This window comes from Chelonia mydas, chromosome 1, assembly GCF_015237465.2.
Source record: "Chelonia mydas isolate rCheMyd1 chromosome 1, rCheMyd1.pri.v2, whole genome shotgun sequence".
Taxonomy (NCBI): Eukaryota; Metazoa; Chordata; order Testudines; family Cheloniidae; genus Chelonia; species Chelonia mydas.
Genome location: NC_057849.1, coordinates 57,231,173 through 57,255,671, shown reverse-complemented (window position 1 = coordinate 57,255,671; position 24,499 = coordinate 57,231,173). Strand labels below are relative to the sequence as shown.

General features: G+C 38.0%; 1 protein-coding gene across 9 annotated transcripts in view; it reads left to right on the top strand.

Moving 5' to 3' along the window:
* The window catches only part of FNDC3A (fibronectin type III domain containing 3A), a 202,150-nt gene that overhangs the window by 125,402 nt on the left and 52,249 nt on the right, over nucleotides 1-24,499 (top strand). For 5 of the 9 annotated variants that reach the window (XM_037893504.2, XM_037893497.2, XM_043533044.1 and 2 more), the window contains 4 exons: nucleotides 7,589-7,665; nucleotides 12,414-12,651; nucleotides 17,351-17,623; nucleotides 23,667-23,725. In XM_037893504.2, coding sequence (XP_037749432.1) covers nucleotides 7,589-7,665; nucleotides 12,414-12,651; nucleotides 17,351-17,623; nucleotides 23,667-23,725 — 647 coding nt within the window. Of the gene's footprint in view, nucleotides 1-1,929; nucleotides 2,092-3,482; nucleotides 3,643-7,588; nucleotides 7,666-12,413; nucleotides 12,652-17,350; nucleotides 17,624-23,666; nucleotides 23,726-24,499 lie in introns of all 9 variants that reach the window. The other 4 variants (XM_037893515.1, XM_043533073.1, XM_043533051.1 and 1 more) reach the window with 3 other exon arrangements.

The window sequence follows — 24,499 nt, the reverse complement described above, 5'->3', positions numbered from 1 at the left end:
AGATAGGGCAAAAAAATCTACCATTAGATTGTCTTGTATGTCTCTGAAACCTACACAATTCAACAGATCCCAATTCAAAGTGCATTCAGTTAAATGTGTAGCATTTTTATGAACAGAAAGAGAAGAGAACATCTCCTTTGAAGAAAAGAAAATTTGGCTTTTCCTGCAGTTATTCACCAAAGTATCATAAGTTGGATACCTTCTACTTTCTGGATATACCCTCTGGGTGTTGCTTTCTTGGAGCAGTGGTGACTTCCTGACTTTCTCCTATCCTCCTAGCCAGATATGTGGTTTAATATTCAAATACCATCAGTCATTAAAATACAGAAAATAGAAGTTCATTACCTCCCAAAGGAAGTTCATTACCTTCCCTTTAATTTCAGTCAAAACTCTGGAATGCCCTACCCTGAAAATAAGTATTTTGGATAAAAGCAATAATGTGTATAGTTGATTTGCGTAGTCATGACCTACCTGTATGCAGATTTTATTCCATTTTTTTGAGTATTAAATTCACAACTAGAGAAAGAAGATTCCTTCCATCAGGGTTAGTTAATTGTGGACTGCAGGCCAAATCTGGCCTACCAGATGCTTTTGAACAGACCCCGAAATCTTTTTATGTAGTTGTTGTTGTTGTTATTTTTCTGTTATTTTTTCTGGAGTTTGGACCTTAGTAAAAAATAATTGATTACCCTTGCCTTAGATCCTTATTTCCTGAGAAAGCAGGAGATGCAGAAAAATTCTGCACTCTAGTTAGGTATTAGTGCAGCCTACTAAGCTGTGACAGAAGGAAATAACCCTTTAGTGCAGAGAGTTGGATATAAAGATACAGAAAATACCTTTTCAGGTAATAAAACTTTTTTCTTTTGAAGGACTGAAAGGGGCAGCATGGAAAAAAATGCTGAACTGTGTGGGTAAAATCTTTTAGATGGTGTATATATATTCCCTAGCAAGAGCTGTTTTAAGTCCCGTCAGGTGGCCAGGTTGGTTGCTTAATTAATTCTGAATCACCTCAGTCTTATTGTACATGCACTGAGTGAGTATTATGTTCAAATAGTGAAAGTCCTATTATGTAAGCACTACACAAAGGCAATCTTGGGAAACTGAGAGTCTCTCACTTTTTCCTCAGTTTTTTGTGTGAGAACAAACTGTAAGACAAACACTGCTGTTTAATCACATTAAAGAGCCAGTGGAGATAGTTGGATTTTTACAACTGAGGATAAGAACATTAAAATGGAAAAATTCCTTGTGTTCAGTCTAATATACTGTATTTGTTTCCTTGTGATACATGGTGACTTATGGATAGTCAGGGATTTGGATCAGGACAAGATATAAGAGGACTGGAGACATTTAACATTAATTTATTGGTACTATTGCTATAGACACACAATAATTACTCGAGACAATTTGATACTATCCATAAAAGAAAGGACCCAAACTTAATATTTTGAGAGTCTGGAACAGAGACTGTATAATAATTCCATTTAATTGAATACCTCCTCATTCACTTGTACTGTTTGATGGGGTAGGGTGGTAGTCTCTGATGTGCAACAGATCTGTCTAAGCACTTCTGTAGCCCTTGCCACTATGGGGTTGGAGCACCTTGGATGGCATAGATGTCCCCAGTTAGCAGAGGCTGATCATCTGCTGCAGAGTCCAAGATTTTATTTTATATTTTGAAGACTACATTGATTAAAGAGTAGGCCTGTAACTGGCAAAAAAAGATTGCATTATGGTTACAGAAATAATTGAAATAAACGTATATTTGATATTTTGGGCAAGGAAGCATGTATCTTCTGTTTTCTCAAAGGTTTGGGCCAATATAGGACAGAGTTGATTGGTTTATTGATTGTAAAACCCTACAGGGAATCTGTCCTCTCCAGGCAATTTGCCTCTGTGAGGGGATTTGATGGCCTCCTTTTATTTTCTCAGTTTGAATGGGTGTGCACTCCCCCATGGAAAAGCCTGGGATGTTTTTGGAAGGGACTCTTCAGGAGTGGTTGGAGATGGTCACGCTTCACAGCTCTCTGTCCTTTGATCCATTAATCCTCAGTCTTTTTGGATGAAGCTGATGGGGTTTTTCCAATTCTGAAGGTATCTGCTTTGTTTGAGCGTTTTCCCCTTTCATTCTTTCTACTATCCTTTTATAAGGTAAGCTTCCCTGTTCACTGCAATCTACTCATGGGTAGATATAACAGTCAATTTAACAGTATATATTTAAATTGGCCATCCCAGTTTGTGAGCAGCTACTACATAGCCTTGATGCCAAAGCTAGACAGTTGGGAGGTGGGCAGTGGTTCGTCAGTGTGAATTTAGGGCTAATGAAAAGTGTTAGATTGACAGCACTGTTTATCCACATCCTTGTAGTGCTCACAGCTCCGACTGGTGCCTCTCTCTCAGCTCAAGTCCCAAACTTAGATTATATTATCTGCTTATTATAAGTAAAATTCTCAGTTCGTTCTTTGTAGCACTTTCTAGTGTCTGTCACTTAGAGTTGATACTTCATGGTATCTTACAGAGAGAATTTAAAGAGATATAGACTTCTTGGTTTTTGTTGCTGCTGCTGCTGCTGTCTCTTGTAATTACTGTAGCTGCTGGAAGCCTAAAATAAAACTTCCAAGTCTTAGCTATTATATAAAGAAAGAGTGGTGCAACTATTCCTGGCATCGGGGACTATTGATTTACTGCAGTTTGTCAATGTTAGATGGGCATGCTGCTACGTCAGTGGTGCACTCTATTGTTTCAACTGCTGTGGCCTTTGTATTTGATCCTGGCAGTGCTTGCGTCAGTGATGCATATCATTGCCTGTGTGATGTCAAAGTGTGGGTGTTCAGTTACAGAGACATAGTTAAACTAATGTGCTGCAGTAAATCCTGAACACTATTTCCTCCTGGGAATAACAAAGAGGGAGTGATTCATCCTTGTTCACATTAGACTAATGCTAAGTATAGCAGTGTTCATGACCTGCAGCATCCACACAGATTAGTATCACAACTACCGCAACTTGCTAAACATGGTGTCAAAATAGTGTTTGTTTAAAAAGAGGTATTTATATGTACCTGCTTCCCCAAGGGTTCACTGATTATCAGCTAAAGGTAAACCCTCCTAATCAGAAAATATATGGTTAAAATAATTCCTTAAAACTTAATTCTGTTAATTAAAATGTAAAAAGCTTTCAATTATAAGAACTTCTGTAAATAATCACATCAGATTATGTAGAATTTAATAGATTGAAAAAAAAATCAGAGTATACATCATGTAAAACAGTAAATGAAGTCTTTCTCTGTGGGGTATTCCTCTGAGAACAGTTGTCATTTTCTCCTTTAAAATGAGCTACTTCTACCACTTGTTTTGACAAGCTTTTGAATCCACTTGTAGTACATATTTTAAAAGACAAAAATCTTATCACAGAAAAAGAAGTGCAGTGTTTACAAGAACAAATCACTGTGCTGCATACCTGAAGCTTCCCTTTTTTCCTTTCTCAGTAAGTCATGTGATCATGATCATGTGACTCGGTCAAAGGAGCTTTTCCTCAACCAGCAAAAAAACGAAAGCATTCTCCCAATTAAAGCTGCTAACGTGTCCAACCTTGGATCACTGGATCTTGTTTACTCTTCTGCTATTGCAGTAAAAACAAAATGAGTGGTAAGATTTGCTGACTGTATTTTGAAAGAAAGTTCTGCTTTTGTGTTAAAACATGAAAAGCATTACATAAATCTAAACCCAGCCTGTGTTTTCAGCAGATGCCAGATATATAATAGCTAAAAAAGGTAGAAAAGGGTTGGTTCATTTAAACATAGATCTGGTGGTATGTAAAATTATGAATTGTCTTTATGGGTTCAGTAGATTAATGTAGGTACAGTAGATTAATGTGTACCACTGCATATCCTGTTTTAAGGATCTCCCTGTCTGTCAGAACATAAAATTAGAAGCAATTATTGTATTTGGAGGACTTTATGAATACTAGTTTTATAAGAGCACTATTATATACAGTTACTTCCGAGAAAGAATCTTTGTTTATAGACTGATAAAATGTTTGGTTTTTATGTTGAAAACTCAGTCCATATAAGCTTACAATCTCTTTACTGAATTCAAAATTGAATGAGAAAGTGAGACTTAAAAGCTAAGAGAACTAATTGCATATCTGATTAAATAAGTTTTTTTTTTCCAATATTTTGAAGTTTACAGGTTTGAAATGTATTTTCATAAGATTAAATTGTGTCTGGGACAGTAGAAAGCATACATCACATTGATTTTGTTTCTCTCTTTATAGTGTTTATAAAAGGCATGATACATTTTGTTTTACATTCTGTTCAAATAGACAAGCTCAAGATTTTAAGCAGCCTGCTACAGTTGATATGACCTGAGCTGTTGTGTTTAGGTTTCACTGCTTCTTGCAAGTGTTCTGAATTTTCATGAACTCTGTAACAAATGTCTCAGGAGACTTGCTTCCTATCACCGTCTCTTTATTTTCCCTTGGGACAAAATGCTTATCACTGCCAAAAAAAAAAAAAATTACAAGCTAGGTCAGCCGTAATAATTTAAGGGAAATGTAGACATTCTGATACAATGGCACTATTGAAAGTATAGGAAAACATGTGTCTTCTGTTCTAATGTGATATTTTTAGTGTGTGGTGAGGCATTTTTTAGGCAATTATATTTTAAACCAGGGGTATTCAACCTACGGCCTGCAGCTGTACACAGCCCACCAGAGCATTTCATAAGGCCTGCAGCCTGCTTCCACACAATATACTAACATGCAATTCATTAGCACTTCATCGTCATGTTTACATAATTTTAGTTTACACAAGTGTGTAAATAGACAATACTGTACATAGGTTGTTTCTATCTAAATACATACAAAACAAGCTGAATTTAAAATATAAATCAATACAGGTGACTTTAAATCATATTAAAATATGTAGAATCTGTTTGGGCCACACAAGGTTGTGCGTAGGTTTCTGTGGCCCTCCTATGTAATAAGGTTGGGCACCACTGTTTTAAACTATACTATAAACTATAAAATATTTCTATCAGATTTTTTTCTGAGTCCTTCAATTTTACTTTCATAATGAGATTCAGCATGACTCAATATATAGAACATTCCAGACTAGCAATTTAGAGCATGGAAACCTTTGACATTATTAATCAAATATCATATTAAGGAAACACTTTCTAAAGCAGAATTTCATTTGTGTACACTATAAAAAATTAGAATGTTAACACGTCGTAATAATGTCATTATTGGCTGATAATGTGACACCATTACTGTATTTCATGGCTAGGTACAGTAAATTTGCCATGTATACTTATCAACAGTCAACAAGTAACTTGAAGCAATAGCAAATAGAAACATAAGAGTTCCTTTTACAATGTATTATGCCTAAATAAAACCAGGATCTTCATATTAGTTGTAAAAACAAAAAAACAAACCCAATTTTATATTTTTAAAAATCTGGCATTCGCATTTTATCCTACGCTCTCACAAAAAACCTTTTTTTTCCAAGTCATGCCAGCAGTACCATGATTTCTGGCGAAATCATCACAGCATGGAACTCTGCCCAGCTTTTTTTTTTTAAGTTTATCTACCATTTATTACATTTTACAATGATTTAAAAACCTAATCAGAAGTATAATGGAGTTCACCGTTACAGCCTGAGTGAGAAGAAACCATCTTCTCTCTATTTTTAAAACTTCAGAATTTTAAAGTCAGGATATAAATATTTCAAAGTTAGCACCTTGACTTAATGCTAACACCACAAGCGGGACTCATTCAAGTTCATAAATTGCCTTGAGTCTTTTATTTTCTGACTGCCGGGGGAGTAGGTGGTTTGTGAACGTGGCGGTGTTGGGAGCAGTGTGTTAATGCCACCATATGGCAACTTTTGTATTGGCTTTGGAGAAAACTGCTGCTTATATTAGTCAAGACAGAAACACGCTAAATACACGAAATTGGTGGTCTTCAGAAGGAAGGTATAGTTTGCTGTTCAGAACACTCTACTTAATTTGGCCAGATGCAGAAAAAGTAAACATCCATTGATGTGCTAACCATCTATATGCATACTATCTATCTTTCTTCACAGATGTGCATCATCAGAGTTTCTGGAGCAACTAGGATGAAGGGTTTTAATTAGATGTGAGCAGCATGAAGAACTGTTGGCTTGATTCTCAACTGACTTGTAACTTGTGTAGTCATTTATACTTGTTTAAAGTGAGTGGTTTAAAGCAGAGTGGTATCATTTTGTATCTATTTTGAAAATATTCTTCTTGGGTATAAATGGCTACAAGATACAAGCCTCAGAGAACAGAGCCTTTATTTTTATTTTAAAATGTAAAGTATTTTCTGTTTTAGCCTGGTGATACATTTAATATGCCTGCAGCTAGTGCTGTTGACTTTATTTTTTTAAGTAGTTCCATCCTTGTTTTTCTTCTTAAATATTCTGTTTAACAGAGACTGTTTTAGTGTTAGGGATAGTAGCAACCCATTGTAGGCTTATATATTTGTTATATTATGTACGATCCTCTTCAACGCTCCTTACTCCAGCAGAACTCCCACTGCTTCAGTTGCTGAAGAAGATTTGTAATTGCAAGTTAAACAAAATATTGAAAAGGCTATATTAAAGTTTGCTTTTAACCCATCTTTTCCCATCTGCAACTAAAGACCTTGCTCTCGAAATTAGATAGAGAATTTTTCTTTGCTGTCAAAGTCATGGACTGCCAATTGCACAGAAAATAAAACTGAGCATCTTTGCAGATTAAAACATTTATAGAATTGCATGTTTTATGTTGAGGATCTTGTATAAAGTTTTCAAATTTGATCAGATACTACGTTCAGAAATATTTTTGTTGCTCTAGTCCAGTTTTTCACATTCAGGCAGAATTACCTTTATTTTTCTTCAAGCATCTTTGCTTATCAACATAGGATAGATTAATCTGCTTATACAACTAATACTTGGCGTTTACTTAGCACCTTGCATTTGCTGATCTGAACACAGTTTGCAAGCATTAATGTCTTAAGTCTAAGAATAAGAACACTCTTTTGGGGCGGAAAAGTATTATCCTGGTTTTACAGATAAAGAATCAAATTCATGCCTTTTGTAACTCCATTGAAATAGTTGGGAACTCTGGGTGCTCAGCACCTCTGAAAATCAGCCTACACATTTTACTTTCCCTAAAATTACCCAGGAAGTCTGTTGCAAAGCTGATAATAGAACACAGTCCTCCACACTCCCATTCCTGTGCTTCTGCCACAAACCATCCTTCTCAAATATTTTCCTAGGAAGAATACACATGGATTTCTTTTCCTTTTAATAATTACCTTTGGTGATTATAGCTTTGTGTGTTTAAAAAAAGAAGCCTTATTTCCAGAAGGAGGGAAATATTTGCAGGGAAATAATTTTTCTATGTGCCGTATCTGTTGTTCACATGAACTGAGTACCCTTCACTATCATTTTATCTTTATAGCTCATGTGCTCTGTTTATCCATGTTATCTTGTATTTCCTTGCAGAGATATTGCAATTCAGAATGGACTTAGAACTTTTAAAGCTTGTTAAACCATGTTATACTGAAATACTTCTGTAACCCATTTAGGTCCTGCTCAGGTTCCAATGATGTCCCCAAATGGTTCAGTGCCTCCTATTTATGTGCCTCCTGGATATGCCCCACAGGTATGTCCAGACATCTGATTCATATGACTTCATATGTTCACATTACATTTGCAGTTAAATAAAACATACATAAAATCCTGGGACTAACATAGCAATAAGTTGACATGTCTAACCTGGTAATGTGACATAGTAAGTTTCAGAACTACAGTGATTTGCACACGTAAATATGGTGGTGTCCCATAAAGTCTCTTCAGTAGGAGTCTCCTTGTTTGCTTTTATGAGCCTCCTTTTTGATGTATGTGTATAATATTGGTCTTTAGGCACTACTGCAAAACAAATCTTTGATAATTGTCAGTGTATTGTCTTAATTAAAATTTGCCACAAACCATACAATTTTTTCACTTGCCTCTGTACTGGTTCTGCAGCCAACTTACCCTACCTTTGCTGACCCAATGTTCACAGCCTGTGGTATAGAAAAAGGAACAAACAAACAACACAAAATGCCACCCAAAACACCAAAGCCAGTCAGATGATGCATACGTTAATGAAAGAGTATAAAATTCTGTCCGTCAGCAGAGTGCTTGCATACAGGGCAGAAGGCCCACCTACTTTCTCTTATTCTCTGCTGGGGAAAGTTTGTGTATAAAGGCTTGTCTGCATGGTCATTTAATGTGCAGCAAGCCAGGGTTGAATGTACAATGCTCTAGGCTGTCACACACTAATTGGCCATGTGGACTCTGCTACTGCACACTAAATATACCATAGTTAGAACTTTTAATGTGCAGTAGCATGATCCGCATGGCAGGCTCGCATGCTGTATATTCATACCCTGTCTTGCCACGTGTTAACTGACAGTGAAGACAAGCGCTTGGTTGGTTCTTAAATCTTTAATATTAGAATACCGAATCTGGCAGCAAAATGGATTTTGTGGTTTTTAATTGTTTCATTTTGTTTTAGATCATAACAGAAAGGCATGTTTCCTGTCAAAATTCATGTTTTATCATTAGGAAAAATAAAAATCCTTACATCTTTGCTATGAGCTAGTTTCTTCTGTATTTATTTTATTTCAAGTGGGTTACTTAATGCTAGAATGTTATAAAAGACATGAAAGGCTAAATAATTTTAGTGAAATTAATATATACTGTTTGCTTCCATTGAGGGCACAGAGCTTCTCCCAGCTGCCACCCAGAGCTATCAAAGCTTGGTAAAACCTTTATGTTGTAGGAGTTCTGAAATGCTTATTGCTAACAAAACATACCAATGTGTAGTGATTTATACAAAAAGACTCTGTAACAAATAAAAAAAATTGACAACAAATAGATAACTTGCTACCAGGTGAAGCAACCAGTACCAAGCTCATAGTTCTCCCAAAACAAATACAGTCCCAACAAGAGATTTTAATTTAGAATTATAGAAGTGTAGGACTGGAAGGGACCTCAGTGGTTAATCTAGTCCAGTTCCCAGCACTCAGGGCAGGTCTGTTAAATAACTAGACCATTCCTGACAGGTGTTTGTCTAACCTGTTCTTAAAAACCTCCAGTGACACAGATTCCACACCCTCCCTAGGCAGTTTGTTCCAGTGCTTAACCACCCTGACAGAAAGTGTTTTCCAGTGTCCAACCTAAACCGCCCTTGCTGCAATTTAAGCACATTGTTTCTTGTCCTATCCTCAGAGGTTAAAGAGAACAATTTTTCACTCTTCTCCTTTTAATAATCTTTTATGTACTTGAAAATTGTTATCATGTCCCCCTCAGTCTTCTCTTCTCCAGACTAAAAAAAAACCCAGTTTTTTCAGTCTTTCCTCATAGGTCATGTTTTCTAGACCTTTAATCATTGTTGTTGCTCTTCTCTGGACTTTCTCCAATTTGTCCACATCTTTCCTGAAATGTGGCACCCAGAACTGGACACAGTACTCCAGTTGAGGCTGAATCAGCACAAAGTAAAGCAGAAGAATTACTTCTCATGTCTTGCTTACAACAGTCCTGCTAATACATCCCAGGATGATGTTTTCTTTTTGTGCAACAATGTTACACTGTTGACTCATATGTAGCTTGTGATCCACTATGACTCCCAGATCCCCTTCTGCAGTACTCCTTCCTAGGCAGTCATTTCCCATTTTGTATGTATGTAATTGTCTCCTTATACTTAACATTAAAAAGAAGAAAAAAACCTGAAGGTACTCTGCAAATGTGTATATATATATTAAGAGAAGTTGGACACCTGCAGAAATATATGCTAAATGATCAAAACCACCAGGCTAGGAAGGCTATTCAACATATCTATCATTTATGTATCATTTTAGTTTAGGTCTCTAATGACTGGATTTGCCCCAGCTCCTGAATTTGGTGATTTCACACCATACTTTCCGCTGCTGGGGATTAGAGCCAACATATAGGATAAGACATGTCTTGATTTTCACACATTGTATAAAACTAATAAGTGTTTCAGAAAACGTGATATATTGTTTAAAAAAAACAGGGCTTGCTCTACCCCCAATATCGTGGGAGTGAAATTCATTCTGTGAAGAGAGTGAAATTATATTTTAGTTACTGCGTGTGGGCCAGCCTGTTCTACAGAGTTAAGTCTATCTACATCCATTGATCTGTAGTGGGTCTCCCGATGATGATGCTGATAGCTTTGCACAAAGATACATACATACAAAGTATGGGCCTTATGCCAGAATTAAATGTTTAGCTTATAAGGTTATTGTTGCATTCAGCATCCCTCAGTGCTGGGGGGGAAATCATACTTGGGCGCTTTTTTTGTGTGTGTGTGTGTGTACATGTGCAGTTATCCGATTTGCACACTCAATTGCAGTTAATGTTTAAATGAGACACACAGTTGTGCATGTAAATTATTTGAAACTCTAATGTTTAATTATTGGACTTTCAGAACCTAATGTTCATGAATGGGGCAGTTACCCAGGAGGACAGCATTATAATGGTTTGCACTTTGTTTACCTTCAGATCACATTTGGCATTTTTTAAAGCCATAAGGGCAAGAAACATTATTTTAATGAAATCTTGCTTTCTACAGAATTTGAATCTGTTATGGGGCTGGATAAATACCTTAAACGGGCTAGATCCAACACTTCCATCTAGGTTGTCTCCATTTTCCAGCAGATTATATGTTAAGTATGATTTGCTGCAGAAACTGTGCTGGGGCATCATGGAGATTAGGAGCTGGCACAGGTCCAGGTGTGGCAGAGCCTGAAAAGCGAGATTTTAATAAATTATGTTGTCTGAATACCTTTCATAGCCTTGTGATTTGCTGCATTTTGCAGTTTAGCTTTTAAATGTGTGTGTGTGTGTGTGTGTGTGTGTGTATACACACTTGAAGTTCACCATTCTTCACTTACTCTGACATGCTGAGATACCACAGGAGTCTGTGAACTAGGCATAATCTTACACACCGTATGTGCCTCAATAACTAAGCGCAGCAGGGAAGAATAAGGACGAAGTGATATCTTTAATTCTTTTTTTTTCAGTGTGTCAGACTCCAAATGTTGCTGTAATATGTAGGATAACGTTTGTATGTTAGAAAGCATAATTCATATGACTATCCTTGCTACAAACATAAGGAACTTTAAAAAATAATTAAAATTACATCTTTATGTTTGGGGAATTAAACTGGCCAACTCTAATTATAGTTGCCTATACTGTTGTTGTTATATCCAAATTGCAAGGACAGGACGACTTCAGTTTTGGTAGCTTTGAGGAATGTTGTTTTAGTTTAAAATATTCTTCTTTTCCAGCAAGGGACAGTTTTAAAGTACCAAATCCTTTGGAAAGTCACGTGGTATTTATTTTAAAGCTATATTCATGGCTAAAAAATTAATCTTAAATTTAAGATAAGTATTTCTGTAATTGATCAATCTGACATTAAATAGATTTTTAACATCATCTTTATCTTGATTGATGTATGTTCCTGTTCCCACACCTACATCACAGTAGAAGGTCATCCCACCAAACATCATTGCAACTAACAATATATTCCAAGTGATCTGTCCCCTATTTTAGGAAGCTATTTAGGATATTACAGTGGACACATAGGTTTTCCTTTTTCTCTGAATGGCTATTTCCCCCCACTATTTTATATCTATCACACCCTATTATATATCAACTACAACTTTGTCAGCATGCAAACCTGCCAGCTGAGAGGCCTGGCAATTTCCTCTGAGGTATTCTATAACACTTGTTATTGGGATCTTGAGGTCAAAGTGTAATTTTTTTTTTCTTTTTGGCACTCCGGAGGCTGAGGTTACTGCCCCCACAATACTTCCAGCTATGGTAACTCCAAGCCAGGTACCCTTTTAGGTAGCATGTTGTACTACCAACGGAGTCATATTTAGTTTTCCACTTTTCTTAAAAATGGATTAACTACACTGGTGAAGCTCAAAATGGCCTATAAGGATTAAAAACTGTTTATAAAATTCTGTTACCTGCAGTTTTCATTCTAAGGCGGGAGTAGAAGTAGTTTCTCCCGATTATTTTCCCATCCAGAAACCAGTTGCACTTTCCTACAAGAAACCCACTGAAACACACTACTAACTATCCCTCATTTTCCTCTCCCACATTCTTTTTTTTTCTTATCGTCTCCATTTTGTTCTACTTATACCACTGTAGATTCTTTTGCTCTTATATTCAACATGAAAAATTCTCTTTTTAAAAGATTTATTGATTTGTTATCTCTCAGACTGCATAGTTCCAGACTCCATTTTCTCTTTGTGGCATATATTTGAAATGAGCTGTTCGCTATCTAAGAAGCAGTCCTTTACCTGATCAATGTTTTGTTCTCTTGGCTTACAGGTTATTGAAGACAATGGTGTTCGAAGGGTTGTGGTGGTTCCCCAGGCTCCAGAATTTCACCCTGGCAGTCATGCAGTAATACATCGGCCTCCACATCATCCGTTGCCTGGTTTCATTCCTCTTCAAGCCATGCTGCCCCCTCCACCACGACATATATACTCAACAGTGACTGGAGCAGGTGATATGGCTGCGCAGTATATACCACAGTATCATACTTCACAGGTATATGGAGATCTGGGTAAGTAAATTATCGAAGAGTTACAGATCCTATCAAAGCAACGTATTCATGTTCTACTGGCGTCTCCAGTCCATTCAGTATTCTTCTGTTGTGTACCTGTTGCTTTAAGCAGTACTGTAGCCTAAATTAAAGCTATTAGCTAGGCATCCTGCAGTACAAATAAAGACAGTGTCAGGGAACCATATAAGTTTTTTATTCAAGTACATTAAGTATATTGTTTCAGAAAATTGTCTGATATCACAATCTAAGCAGAATTAGGCCTGGTCAGTTATAGAAGGGAGCCTTACCACACTGTAAAAGGCAAGGCAATATATGATGTGATTTTAGTGATTCAGTAGGTGTCACTCTTTCCTCTGACTCAATATTTAAATCATTGCCTCAGCATTATAGCTAGGCCCTTTGTTCTCTTTGGGACACTGGATCCAAATTCAGTGAATTTCTACCACATAAGCAGTGTAGAAATCTGTGACATGTTGAAATTTCCACGGTTACTTCAAGTAAATTCAAAACCAGAGCATCTTTATTGAATTAAATATGTGAAAAATAAAACAGTACATTATTCATTGTTTATTTTTATACCAATTTCAATATATACCTGAGTTTTTGAATGTTTTTAAATTTTGCACTGTTCCAATATTTATGGTTCTTAGCAAAGTTGCACATTTTTGTATTAACAGCAGCAAACTGAATTGGAAAAGATGTCAGGAGTGGTATTTACAGGTTTCGACTGCTAGGTGTGGGGTGGTTGGAGTTTTGCTACCTGGGCTCCGGTGTGGAATGTGGCTTGTGTTTTTGGCAGCCAGGAGCTAGCAGAGGCTTAGGCACTGAGAAGATGGGGGTAGGAAATGGGAAAGGAAGAGTATTCATCTTCTCTTTCCTTCCCCTTCTGTGCAAAAACAAAGGTGACTTGGAATCTGGGGGAGAGCTTGAACTCCTAGGTTACCACCTGATCACCCAATTGGCCACTTCTAAAATATCCACCAATACATCAACAACCATAAATAAGCACATTAGCAGGATTTTTCTACTAAAATGATTGGTAATAAACTGGTTAATAAAGTTGAGATTCAAAATGTCATCAGTACACTTCAAAGTCAACTCTCAGTTGCAATGAATGAGTTTGCACCCTTCAGGTCTGCTCTTTCAAGCTGTTTTCAAGCTCTGGAGGATAGTATTTCATTGCCCAATAATGGTTCAAAATGTATTTTTTAAAACAAAATATTAGGCCTTGACTAAACTAAAAAGTTGTACTGATTAAACTAAATCAGTTTCTAAAGCAGTTTAGTTAAATTAGTACAACTCTCCCCCCAACCCTCCGTGGACACAATCTTATTTCGATTTAAAAGTGTCTTATGTTGGATTTATCTTCAGTTGATTCCCTACCAACTTATACTAAATCCAATATAAGACTCTTTTTAAAATAAGACAAGTTTCAGAGTAGCAGCCGTGTTAGTCTGTATTCGCAAAAAGAAAAGGAGTACTTGTGGCACCTTAGAGACTAACCAATTTATTTGAGCATAAGCTTTCGTGAGCTACAGCTCACTTCATCGGATGCATTCAGTGGAAAACACAGTGGGGAGATTTATATACACAGAGAACATGAAACAATGGGTGTTACCATACACACTGTAAGGAGAGTGATCACTTAAGATGAGCTAATACCAGCAGGAGGTGGGGGGGTGAGAGAAAACCTTTTGTAGTGATAATCAAGGTGGACCATTTCAAGAACGTCTGAGGAACGGGGGGGGGAAATAAACATGGGGAAGTAGTTTTACTTTGTGTAATGACCCATCCACTCCCAGTCTCTATTCAAGCCTAAATTAATTGTATCCAGTTTGCAAATTAATTCCAATTCAGCAGTCTCTCGTTGGATTCTGTTTTTGAAGTATTTTTTTTGAAGAATTGTCACTTTTAGGTCTCTAATCGAGTGACCAGAGAGATTGAAGTGTTCTCCAACTGGTTTTTGAATGTTATAATTCTTGATGTCTGATTTGTGTCCATTTTATTCTTTTACGTAGAGATTGTCCAGTTTGACCAATGTACATGGCAGAGGGGCATTGCTGGCACATGATGGCATATATCACATTGGTGGATTTGCAGGTGAACGAGCCTCTGATAGTGTGGCTGATGTGATTAGGCCCTATGATGGTGTCCCCTGAATAGATATGTGGACATAGTTGGCAACGAGAGACTGCTGAATTGGAATTAATTTGCAAACTGGATTTGCAAAACTATTTCCCCATGTTTATTTCCCCACCCCCCACTATTCCTCAGACGTTCTTGTCAACTGCTGGAAATGGCCCACCTTGATTATCACTGCAAAAGATTTTCTTCCCCCGCTCTCCTGCTGGTATTAGCTCATCTTAAGTGATCACTCTTCTTACAGTGTGTATGGTAACACCCATTGTTTCATGTTCTCTGTGTATATAAATCTCCCCACTGTACTTTCCACTGAATGCATCCGATGAAGTGAGCTGTAGCTCACAAAAGCTTACGCTCAAATAAATTTTAGTCTCTAAGGTGCCACAAGTACTCCTTTTTTTTTTTTTTTAAATAAGAGCATCTACACAAGTGGTTTGTACCCATTTAGCTAAGGCTATTTAGAAACCAATTTAAACAACTAAAACTTTCTGATATATTTAAGGCCTTTAATTCTGCTGCACGGGTCTATGGTAAGGAATTGATTCTGCAGCCAGTTCCATCACTGCAGAATTGTAGAACATATGTGACTCTGATCATAATTGGTTTACTTATTATATGTAGATTATTTCACAGAGTAGAAAAATATGATTAATGGCAATCATTTTTTTATTTTTAACTAAGCTAGCATTCCACCCACAGATTGTTCTGAATAAAGTGATAAATATTTTTTTAAAAACCTCTCAATTTTAACATTTGCAGACTAGAACAGGAGCTAGCTCTTCTTTTTTCTTCATATTTCAGAATTGAATTAATATTTATATTTGTAAATCCACTTCACAGTTATCTTTTCAGATTATGTGCAACGATATGGTACATCTGCACAAGCTAAGATGGTGTGTTGCTTCTGCCCATTTAAAACGTTAGTGATAAATCAAAATATCCAGAAGGTTTATTCCCTCATAGTTAGATTGTTTATATATATTGTAATGAGTATTGTTATAAGTATTATTATAAGTATTGTGTGTGTGTGTGTGTGTGTGTGTGTATATATATGTCATGTATATAATGCAAAGAATACATTTTAAAAAACTTTTTCATTTTAAGTAATCTGTCTTAATAAAATGTCTTTGTTACTAAAAGTTGATAAGTCAACCATCTCGTCCATCTGATACCTGTTTTCCCATTGCTAAACTTTTCCTCTAAATGCAACCAGTGCATAAATTGAGGAAGTAAAGTGACAGGTTGTTCACCCTGAGAGGAATCTCATTTTCCCATAAGTATAACAAACACCAGCTGTTTCCTTTACTAATGACAGATAGGATTACACTGAGAAAACAGAGCTGGTGCTGTGGTGTGTACCTTTTAAAAGGCTTCACTGTGTAATTAAAGCACTCCTGCATGTGATGTTAAAATGAATGAAAATGTTAGTGCTGGGAAAGGAAGTAGAATCTTTAGTACAAAATTTGACAAGAATGAATAGTTTTCTTGTTATTAATCATTATTTGTCCAAAGACATGTTCTGTTTGGGTGATTGGGCTTTTTTGGTGAAGTCACAGCTGTACACCAGATCACTGCTGTTCGCTGTTTTGACTGCCTCATCAAACAGATTAGGAGAATAGCTTTGCCCATGATACTATAAATATATAGAAATCTACGATTAATTTTTAAACAGAGATGAATAGTGTGCTGAGCATGCCTGGCTGTACTAGCTTCATTCCATTAGTATCCTTCAGCTGCTGGGATTTTTTTCTACTGGTCTCTGTTGGTTTCTGCTGAAAGACCATTCATTATTCTGTTCCAAAACTTAGTTGCCAGTTGCAGCCAGTAGGACATAGGAGAAATTTTTTGACTGGAACCTCCATTAGGATACAGTATCCATGCCCTGTTGTGGCATATTGCTGTAGTAAAATGCTCTCTAGTCCCAGTTCAACAAAGCCTATTCTTCAGTTTGCTTTGCTGAATGAGTGTGGTCTGCTTAATCAGGGCTTAAGTGCTGATTCATTTTGTTTGCTCAATATGTGGTGTTTCAGCTGCCTTGAAATGAGATCTTCAAACACTGTGGTAAGTGAATTTATAAGAGTTATATGGTTTCACTGTGATTTCTCCATTTTCTGTTTTAATATTTCTTTACAGCACTCTATTAATAAATCAGAATAGGTATTACTATGTCTATTGCACCAACAGGACCTTATAGAGACTACTTAGCCTCTAATTCATTGGTAGAGGGAGACCGATGTCATATTGGCAAGCACTAATTTTTCTACACAGGTGCAGGATTTAATAGTATTAAACAGTGCAAAGCAGAATTTGGAATATTTAAGATCTATTGTTTTAACTAAAACAGGAAGAAGGGTTACATTTTTCTCCTTAAAAAAATTATATGCAACAATTAACGTTTGATTGAAATGCTAAGTAGGTAAACTTTTCATTAGGTTCACAATGAGAAAAGAACAGATGTAATTTCAAGATATATATGGAGTCTCTTCAAATGAATTTGTAAATATATTTTATACATTATGACATTTTCTGAGCATTTCATGTTTTTGCTTTAATTTAGATGCTCTCTCTAACCATGGAAGGTCCAACTTTAGAGACGAAAGGTCTAGTAAAACATATGAACGTTTACAGAAAAAATTAAAAGATCGGCATGGAACACAGAAAGACAAGTTGAACAGTCCGCCACCATCACCTCAGAAATGTCCTTCTCCCACAAACGAACATAATGGACTTGTGAAAGGACAGGACGCAAGTAGTGTCAGCACAGGATCTACAAAGAGCAAGTCTTTGGGGAAAGGAAAAAGTAATTCTCAAGTGGATGCAGAAATAGAAGGTAAGTGTTAGCAAAATGCTACCTCTTGTTCTGTATATTATCTGCAGAGGTGGAGCAATCACACTGTGACCAGACTGGAGCTGGACAGCAGCCTGTTGATTTCACCACCCTTGTTATTAAAGCAGGAACAGCTCTAAGAGACTGCAGCTGCTAGCGTGCAAGGCTGCATCTTGATCTGAGCAAGTTTTGTGGGTCACATCATATAATTCCATTTAGATAAAGGTCTGCACTTTGTCCGCCATTTGGTTTCTCTCTTTGGTATTCATGGTACTGCTTGTTGATGTGTCTGTAGAATGCAAACAGTCTGCTTGACACTGCAAAGGACATAGAGGGAAACAGTCCCTGCCAGAGGTTACTCGTAACTCTTGTTGGTTGGGGGGCACAATTTAAAGGTTGGGGGGGGGAGCATGTGACTGACCCACACATTACCTCTTGCCCCTTTTCCACTCCCCCTGCACCTCCTATACCCTCTCCAATCCGGCACCACCTTGCTCCCACCCTCCTCACAGCCCCTTCCCCACTTACTTCTCCTATCGTCTCCCTGCTGCAGGCACGGCACAGGCCAGAGAGGGCTCCAGACACCTCCTGCCGAGCAGATAACTGTGGCTGTGGGCAAGGAAGGGACGGGACTCAGAGGGCTTCCCCGCACCACCTCTGGTGGAGCTGCACTGCCAGCCCCATCTCTCTTCCCTGCTCTGGGCACGTCCTAGCGGGGTTCTGTTATACTTAAAAGAAGCACGCAGGGATCTTTATGTGGAGAAGGCAGCATGCCGCATTTATTGAGAATACAGTAGTTAGCATATGCTTTTCAATCACACACACAGTCCCACCAGTTGATGTTTATAGTTACCAGTCCAGAGTCTGGATCAATCTAGTGGCCAGCCAGATTGGTCGCAGAGGGGAGCAGGGCTCTGTCGGTTGCAATCTGATGCTCCTGGAGTGTGGCAAGACAAACCCAAAGTCCCATGGCCAAGCACCCTGTTCTTATAGTCTTTTTTCTCTGTTGAAGTCTATGGATTTTGCTGTGTCAGTTTGGGACCGGTTACTTCTTAATTGGTGTATCTTTTGATGTTAACATTCCAGTACGCCTCCGAGAGGGTCATCCTGTCCTGGTTTCAATTTAATCAATTGTCCTGTCTTTAGGGGTGCCAGCCTTCACCTCAGGGTCATCAGTCTGCCCTTCCTTAATTATGGATGCGCATTGATAGTTCTTTGGTGTCGTTAAGTCTCTTCACTCCATGTTCCTTGACCATCTGGCTATAACAATGGCCTTCACACCTTATCTTTTCCTGATGTATGCATTCCTCATTCACACAAACAGTCTTTTACAGAGATCTTTGAGAATACAAACAGTGTCACTTTATACTGAGCAAAAGACATTGTAAATTAAGCCTTCCTAAATCTTATAATCAAAACAATTCACGCTGGGGCCCAGGCCTTCAACGTTCCTCTAATCTCCTTAACATAGACACAATACAAGATCCTGTCTCTTACTTACTAAACCTTAAAACAAAGAAATGTATATTTAACTAGAGTGCCTAATTTGTAATACATATAGGAAACCATAGTAGACATTCTAACTTATCCTAAAACAAAAGGGTGACCACAATCAGTCATAAGGATTGTTCTGGTCTGTCCCTGCCTTAACATCAGTACAGACACTGCCAGTCTGTTAGATGCATTTCTACCAGTGTCCCAGAGGATCATTCCTTTCTGCTATTCAAAAAGGGTGGTTGGCAGGATGATCAAATCATACATTAATTCTTATAGTACAAATATAAAATCCTGCTCCTACAGTTCAGCGGGAGCACTAGTTGCCAGTGCCTTTCCCAGACACATCCCCCTCAGCTGCGCTCAGCCCAACTCCCTCCCTGACAAATCGGGGGGGGGGGGGGTGCAGGCACCACATGACCCACCTCCCCCTCCCAATGCATTGTCTCTGGACCCTGCTCCATGATGTTTACATACCAGTTACTAAGCAGGTGGAATGTCCTATCTTTGTTCTGTGGGCTTTTGTTTTTAGATTTAATTTGTAAATTCTTTCCACACCAAGTCATTGCAGAAAGACCTTTATAGAAAAAATAAGTTCTAAGAAGGGCTCAGAATGTGCAAATAAGGATGGAGAAGAGATCCTGGAATATGAGCACCATGGCAGCAGTCATGAAGTTAAGAGTGGTAAAGGAATCAAAAGGGACATTCATGAAGTGCATGCACCTGATGAGAAAGGAATAGGAGATGAGCAAAGAAATATAGGGTGCCCAAGCTTTGAGCATGGGAATAGGAAGCATGAATATGATGTCTGCTAACACTGATGGCTAGAAGACACCAGATTCTTCATTGTTAAAGCAATTTATTAGGTGGGACACTTAGTGTGAATTGTTGAAGTTTGTTCCTTTACTGTATGGGAGGAGGGAGTCCGTACATGTGATGTTATAGGCTCAGCTGTTCAAACACAGAGCACCATCTATACACAGAAGTCCTATCCTTGATGCTTGCTAAAGCTCTGAAGTAGAGTGAGTTAATTTCCTATTTCTGCTCTTGCTCTGGAAAAGTGTGGGACTAGGCTGTCCACAAAAGTTTTGCATAGCAGCAGGAGTAAATTGGAACCAACAGGTCACCTCAGAAGCGAGGAATGAATATCGCTAAGTCAGGGGAGGCCTTCAGAAAGTCTGCATCCCTGCTGCTTTACATTTCCTCCACAACCGCTAACCATTCATCAAACTCCTTCTAGAACACTCCCACACCAGCATCAAATGCCTGGACATCACAGTCAGCTTCAACAATGGAACCCTACAAACACCTGTATAAAAAATCCCTGCAGATCACCACACTTACTTCTACAGATCCAGCAACCACCCCAGACATATCAAAAGATCTATTACCTGCACCGAGGCACAGTATTTGCTCTAAAGAGAAAGTCCAGGATACACATCTAAATACTTAAAACTGCCATCACTAAACATGGACAATCTACTAGAGAAATAGATGACATCATGGAATGGGCCAATCAAATATGCTAGAAGAACCTGCTTCAGTATAGGGGAAAAACAACCATTGATCACACAGCCCTACTTGTCACCTACCACCCCACACTAAGACCTCTAAGGGGTATCAAACAGATACAACCCATACTTGATAGGGACCACATCCTGAATGAAATCTTTCCCAAGCCCCCGATTCTGGCCTTCAAACAACCATCACCCCCCAACCTCATCATCAGAAGCAAGCTCCCCATAGACCAGGACACACCAACTCAAAGCAGCACCATACCATGCCAGAACAGATGCAAAACCTGCAGACATATCACCACTGCTACAGTGATCAATACCCACACAGCACACCTTTCAAGATCCGTGGGGTCTATGCATGCCTGTCACAACATGTTAGAGAGACAAGGTAGGTGTGGTAATATCTTTTATTGGACTAACTTCTGTTGGTGAGCGAGACAAGCTTTTCAGAAGTTGGTCCAAGAAAACATATTACTTCACCCACCTTGTCTCTCTAATGTCCTGGGACTGACACAGCTACAACTACACTGCATTTCACAACATGTGATATATCTCATCCAATGTATCAAATGCCCCAACAACAACTATGAGGGTGAAACCAGACAATCACTGCTCTTTCAAATGAACTCGCACAGAAAAATGATAAAAGGCAAAAACACCCTGTCACCCATAAGCAAACACTTTTGACAAAATTTTCACTGCACATCTGATCACTCAGTCCTCTTCCTCAAAGAAAACCTGCACAACACCTTCAAAAGACAAGCCTGGGAACTTAAATTCATACCTCTGCTGGACGCTAAAAACTGTGGGTTTAACAGAGACTCTGGTTTTATGGCTCATTACAATGTTGAACCCATATCTAGTTAGGATGTCCTCAATATTTGCTAGTGCAGCACTGAGCCAGTGAAGAAGGAAAGCGGTCATGCTGCTGCACAGAAGAGGGCATCCCCTCATCATCACTTGTCAGGGGCCAGACCAGTTGCTAACCTGCTCCTTGGCTAACTTTGCTGCCAGGCAGCCAATGAGCCCAGCTACACTGCCTTGGAACTGACAGAGTAGCCACAGCACCTGACTGGCTGATGGTTTAGCAGCCGTCTTTTAAGCTTAGCACCCACAACAGATCAGCAGCTGCTCAACACATACCACGCTGACAGCTGCGCTTGCCCTGCTCCTGTTTCCAGTCCTTGCTCCAGCCATTCATTCCAGTCCCTGCTCCTGCCTGGTTCCCATCCTGCTCAGCCTTGTTTTCGAACCTGCTCCTGATCCCCTGTCGAACCAGTCCCTGTTCTGCTCCAGCCTTCAGCTTCAGGCCTCAGCTCAGCCTCTGGCTTACGATTCTGGTTTACCCTCTGGCTCTGGCATTCTGCTTCTGTCCCTCTTGTAGTTACCCTCGGCTAGTTCCTGAACTCTGTCCCTCCCCCAAACCAGCTCTAATCCGTAGGCTGAACTGTTGTCTTAACCTCTAGGGCTGACAACCCACGGCTTGGCTGGCTACATCAGTTCTGTGTTCTCCCTACTGGAAGTTGTTGCTGGGGTTGTTCTGTGGCTGGGGTTGTTGCTGGGGTTGTTCTGTGGCTACATGACTGTTGCTCTATTGCCTATGTTCACTGTGTGTGAATAGTACTGTCCTTTATGTACACTATGTTGCAGATTTAAACTTAAAAACAAAATAGCATATCAGTAAGGATAGACTTCTTAGCTATCAATATTCTATGTGGAATACTAAGAAAAATGAAATTCTCACCCTTTCACTGAGAGATGTCGAGCAGTTTTATTTGGAAGGTTACAAAATAAATCAGTGCATTTTACAGTACAGTTATAAATCTTAAATGTGTGCTGTATATTTAAAGTAGCCAAATATTTTAGAGTAAGAAAACAGACTGTTCACATTTTGGCTTGATTTTATCTTTGTTGTTTTAATTTGCACATAATCTCATTTCATCATACACACTTTTAATAGACATCATACCTCTGTGGTACATGTATATAAAATAAATGTTTCTCTTTGAGGCGGCATCCAAAATTTTATTGTCTAACAATTGAGAATCTTAACAGTAAAGGTATTTCTGTGTAATCACTTATAAACTGTAATTGCTGTTTTTCTCTTACCAGCATTGCAGCTCTGTGTACCAAAATTTTTTCTTTCTACTTTCATCTTCCCATCTTTCCTTCTCTTTTCGGTTTTAATGTTCGCAGTTGCACTCATTTGTGATTGATTCAAATGCAATTATTATAAAGTTCAGTGTTACTCTGTTATGACTAAAAATCGTAAATAAATAAATACACACACACATCAGGCCTTCTTTGCAAGTCTGCTTTATTTCAGTGGATTTTATGTCAAATTTAAACTTGATTTAAAAAGAGAAAACACTTTATAATGTCACGTAGAATTGCAGTAACAAAGGCATAACAGGTCACAGATATTTTTTAATCAACTTTAACCAGAAAAATCTTATTAACATAAAACAGTGAATTGACTTGATCTCACTTTCTGGTGAGAGATTTAGCAAGTGGGGGGAGGGGGTCACTTGAAATTTGCTCATTTTTTAAAAAAAGAAATTAAGGAAAAATACCCTACAACTCCCATCTAACCTCTAATCTACCTAAGCCAGGTTAGATCCGTTCACTTGCTAATTTTATCATTTTATTATCTCAGTAGTACATGTGAGAAAACGTATGAAGCATCTTAAATAAATGTTCAGTTAGTGTAAATACTTTTTTTTAAAATATATTAATAAAAAAATAGGGTAGGTAACTGAGATATCTAAGATATCTCCTAAGCCCTCCAAAGCAGTGGGTTATTTAAATTCAAATAAATATATTTTTAGGAGATGGTCATGCCTCTGTAATCTATTAAATGTGTACAGCCCCCTTGTTTAGGTACTCTTATTTCAGTTTTAGAGTAGCTTAAGTTAATAAGGAAGTTCGACTTGCACACATCTAAATGTGTGTGTATTGTCTGGATTTAAGAAGATGCTTTATTGTAAAAATGTTAAACAGTTATTCATGGACTTTTGTTTGTTTTGTTTTTTAAGAAAAGGATGAAGAAACAAAAGCACTCGAAGCACTTATTTCTAGTATTACCAAGCCAGTGGTAAGTAAATGCTGCTTTCCACAGAATCAGAATTGAGGTATTCATGTTTTATCCTGTAGTGACACTTGGTTTTCTATTGTCCAGGTGTGGACGACCTTTAGATAGCAACAATAATGAAAAATCACCAGACTGAGGGATCTTTGATCACTGAAGTTCAAATTACTTAAAGTGGCCATTTCATAAATTTTAGAGAAACTAACTTTTTAAGACTTATTAAGCTGAATTCTTTTCTTGCTCGCCCTGATACAGTCCCAGTATAATTAAGAAAAGAATTTCGCCCACTGTATACTTGTCAAGGTTAAAATAATTCAGACACACACATATAGAATCCCGTTATTTTGTTGTTTCTGTTCTGTGTATGTGGCATTAATGCAGCTGGCATAATAACTGTTCTGGTAAAACTCTCTCTTATAATAGGCAGTTTATCATTAAAGAAAGCAGGGAAATGTTTGTTAACATTCAAAATTAGTTTCAGAAGTAAAAATTTTCAGTAACTTTTCAAATAATTATTCAATATATTACAAGCAGAAATTTGCTAATTCAGTACTTATGTAGGTGTATGTGGATCGCTGAGAGAAATAGTCTTCGTAGCTTGAAGTGCTATCAGTATGCTGGTTGAGCTGCAGCTTTACTACATCTTCTTTTAATTGAAGTTGAATGGCATGATGTCCATTTTCCCAATTCCTGGGTGAAAACAGGGCCTTGGACTGGGAAAATCGACTAATTTACTATGCAGTGAAAAAAGTGAGACTCACCCTGAATAACGTACTGTCA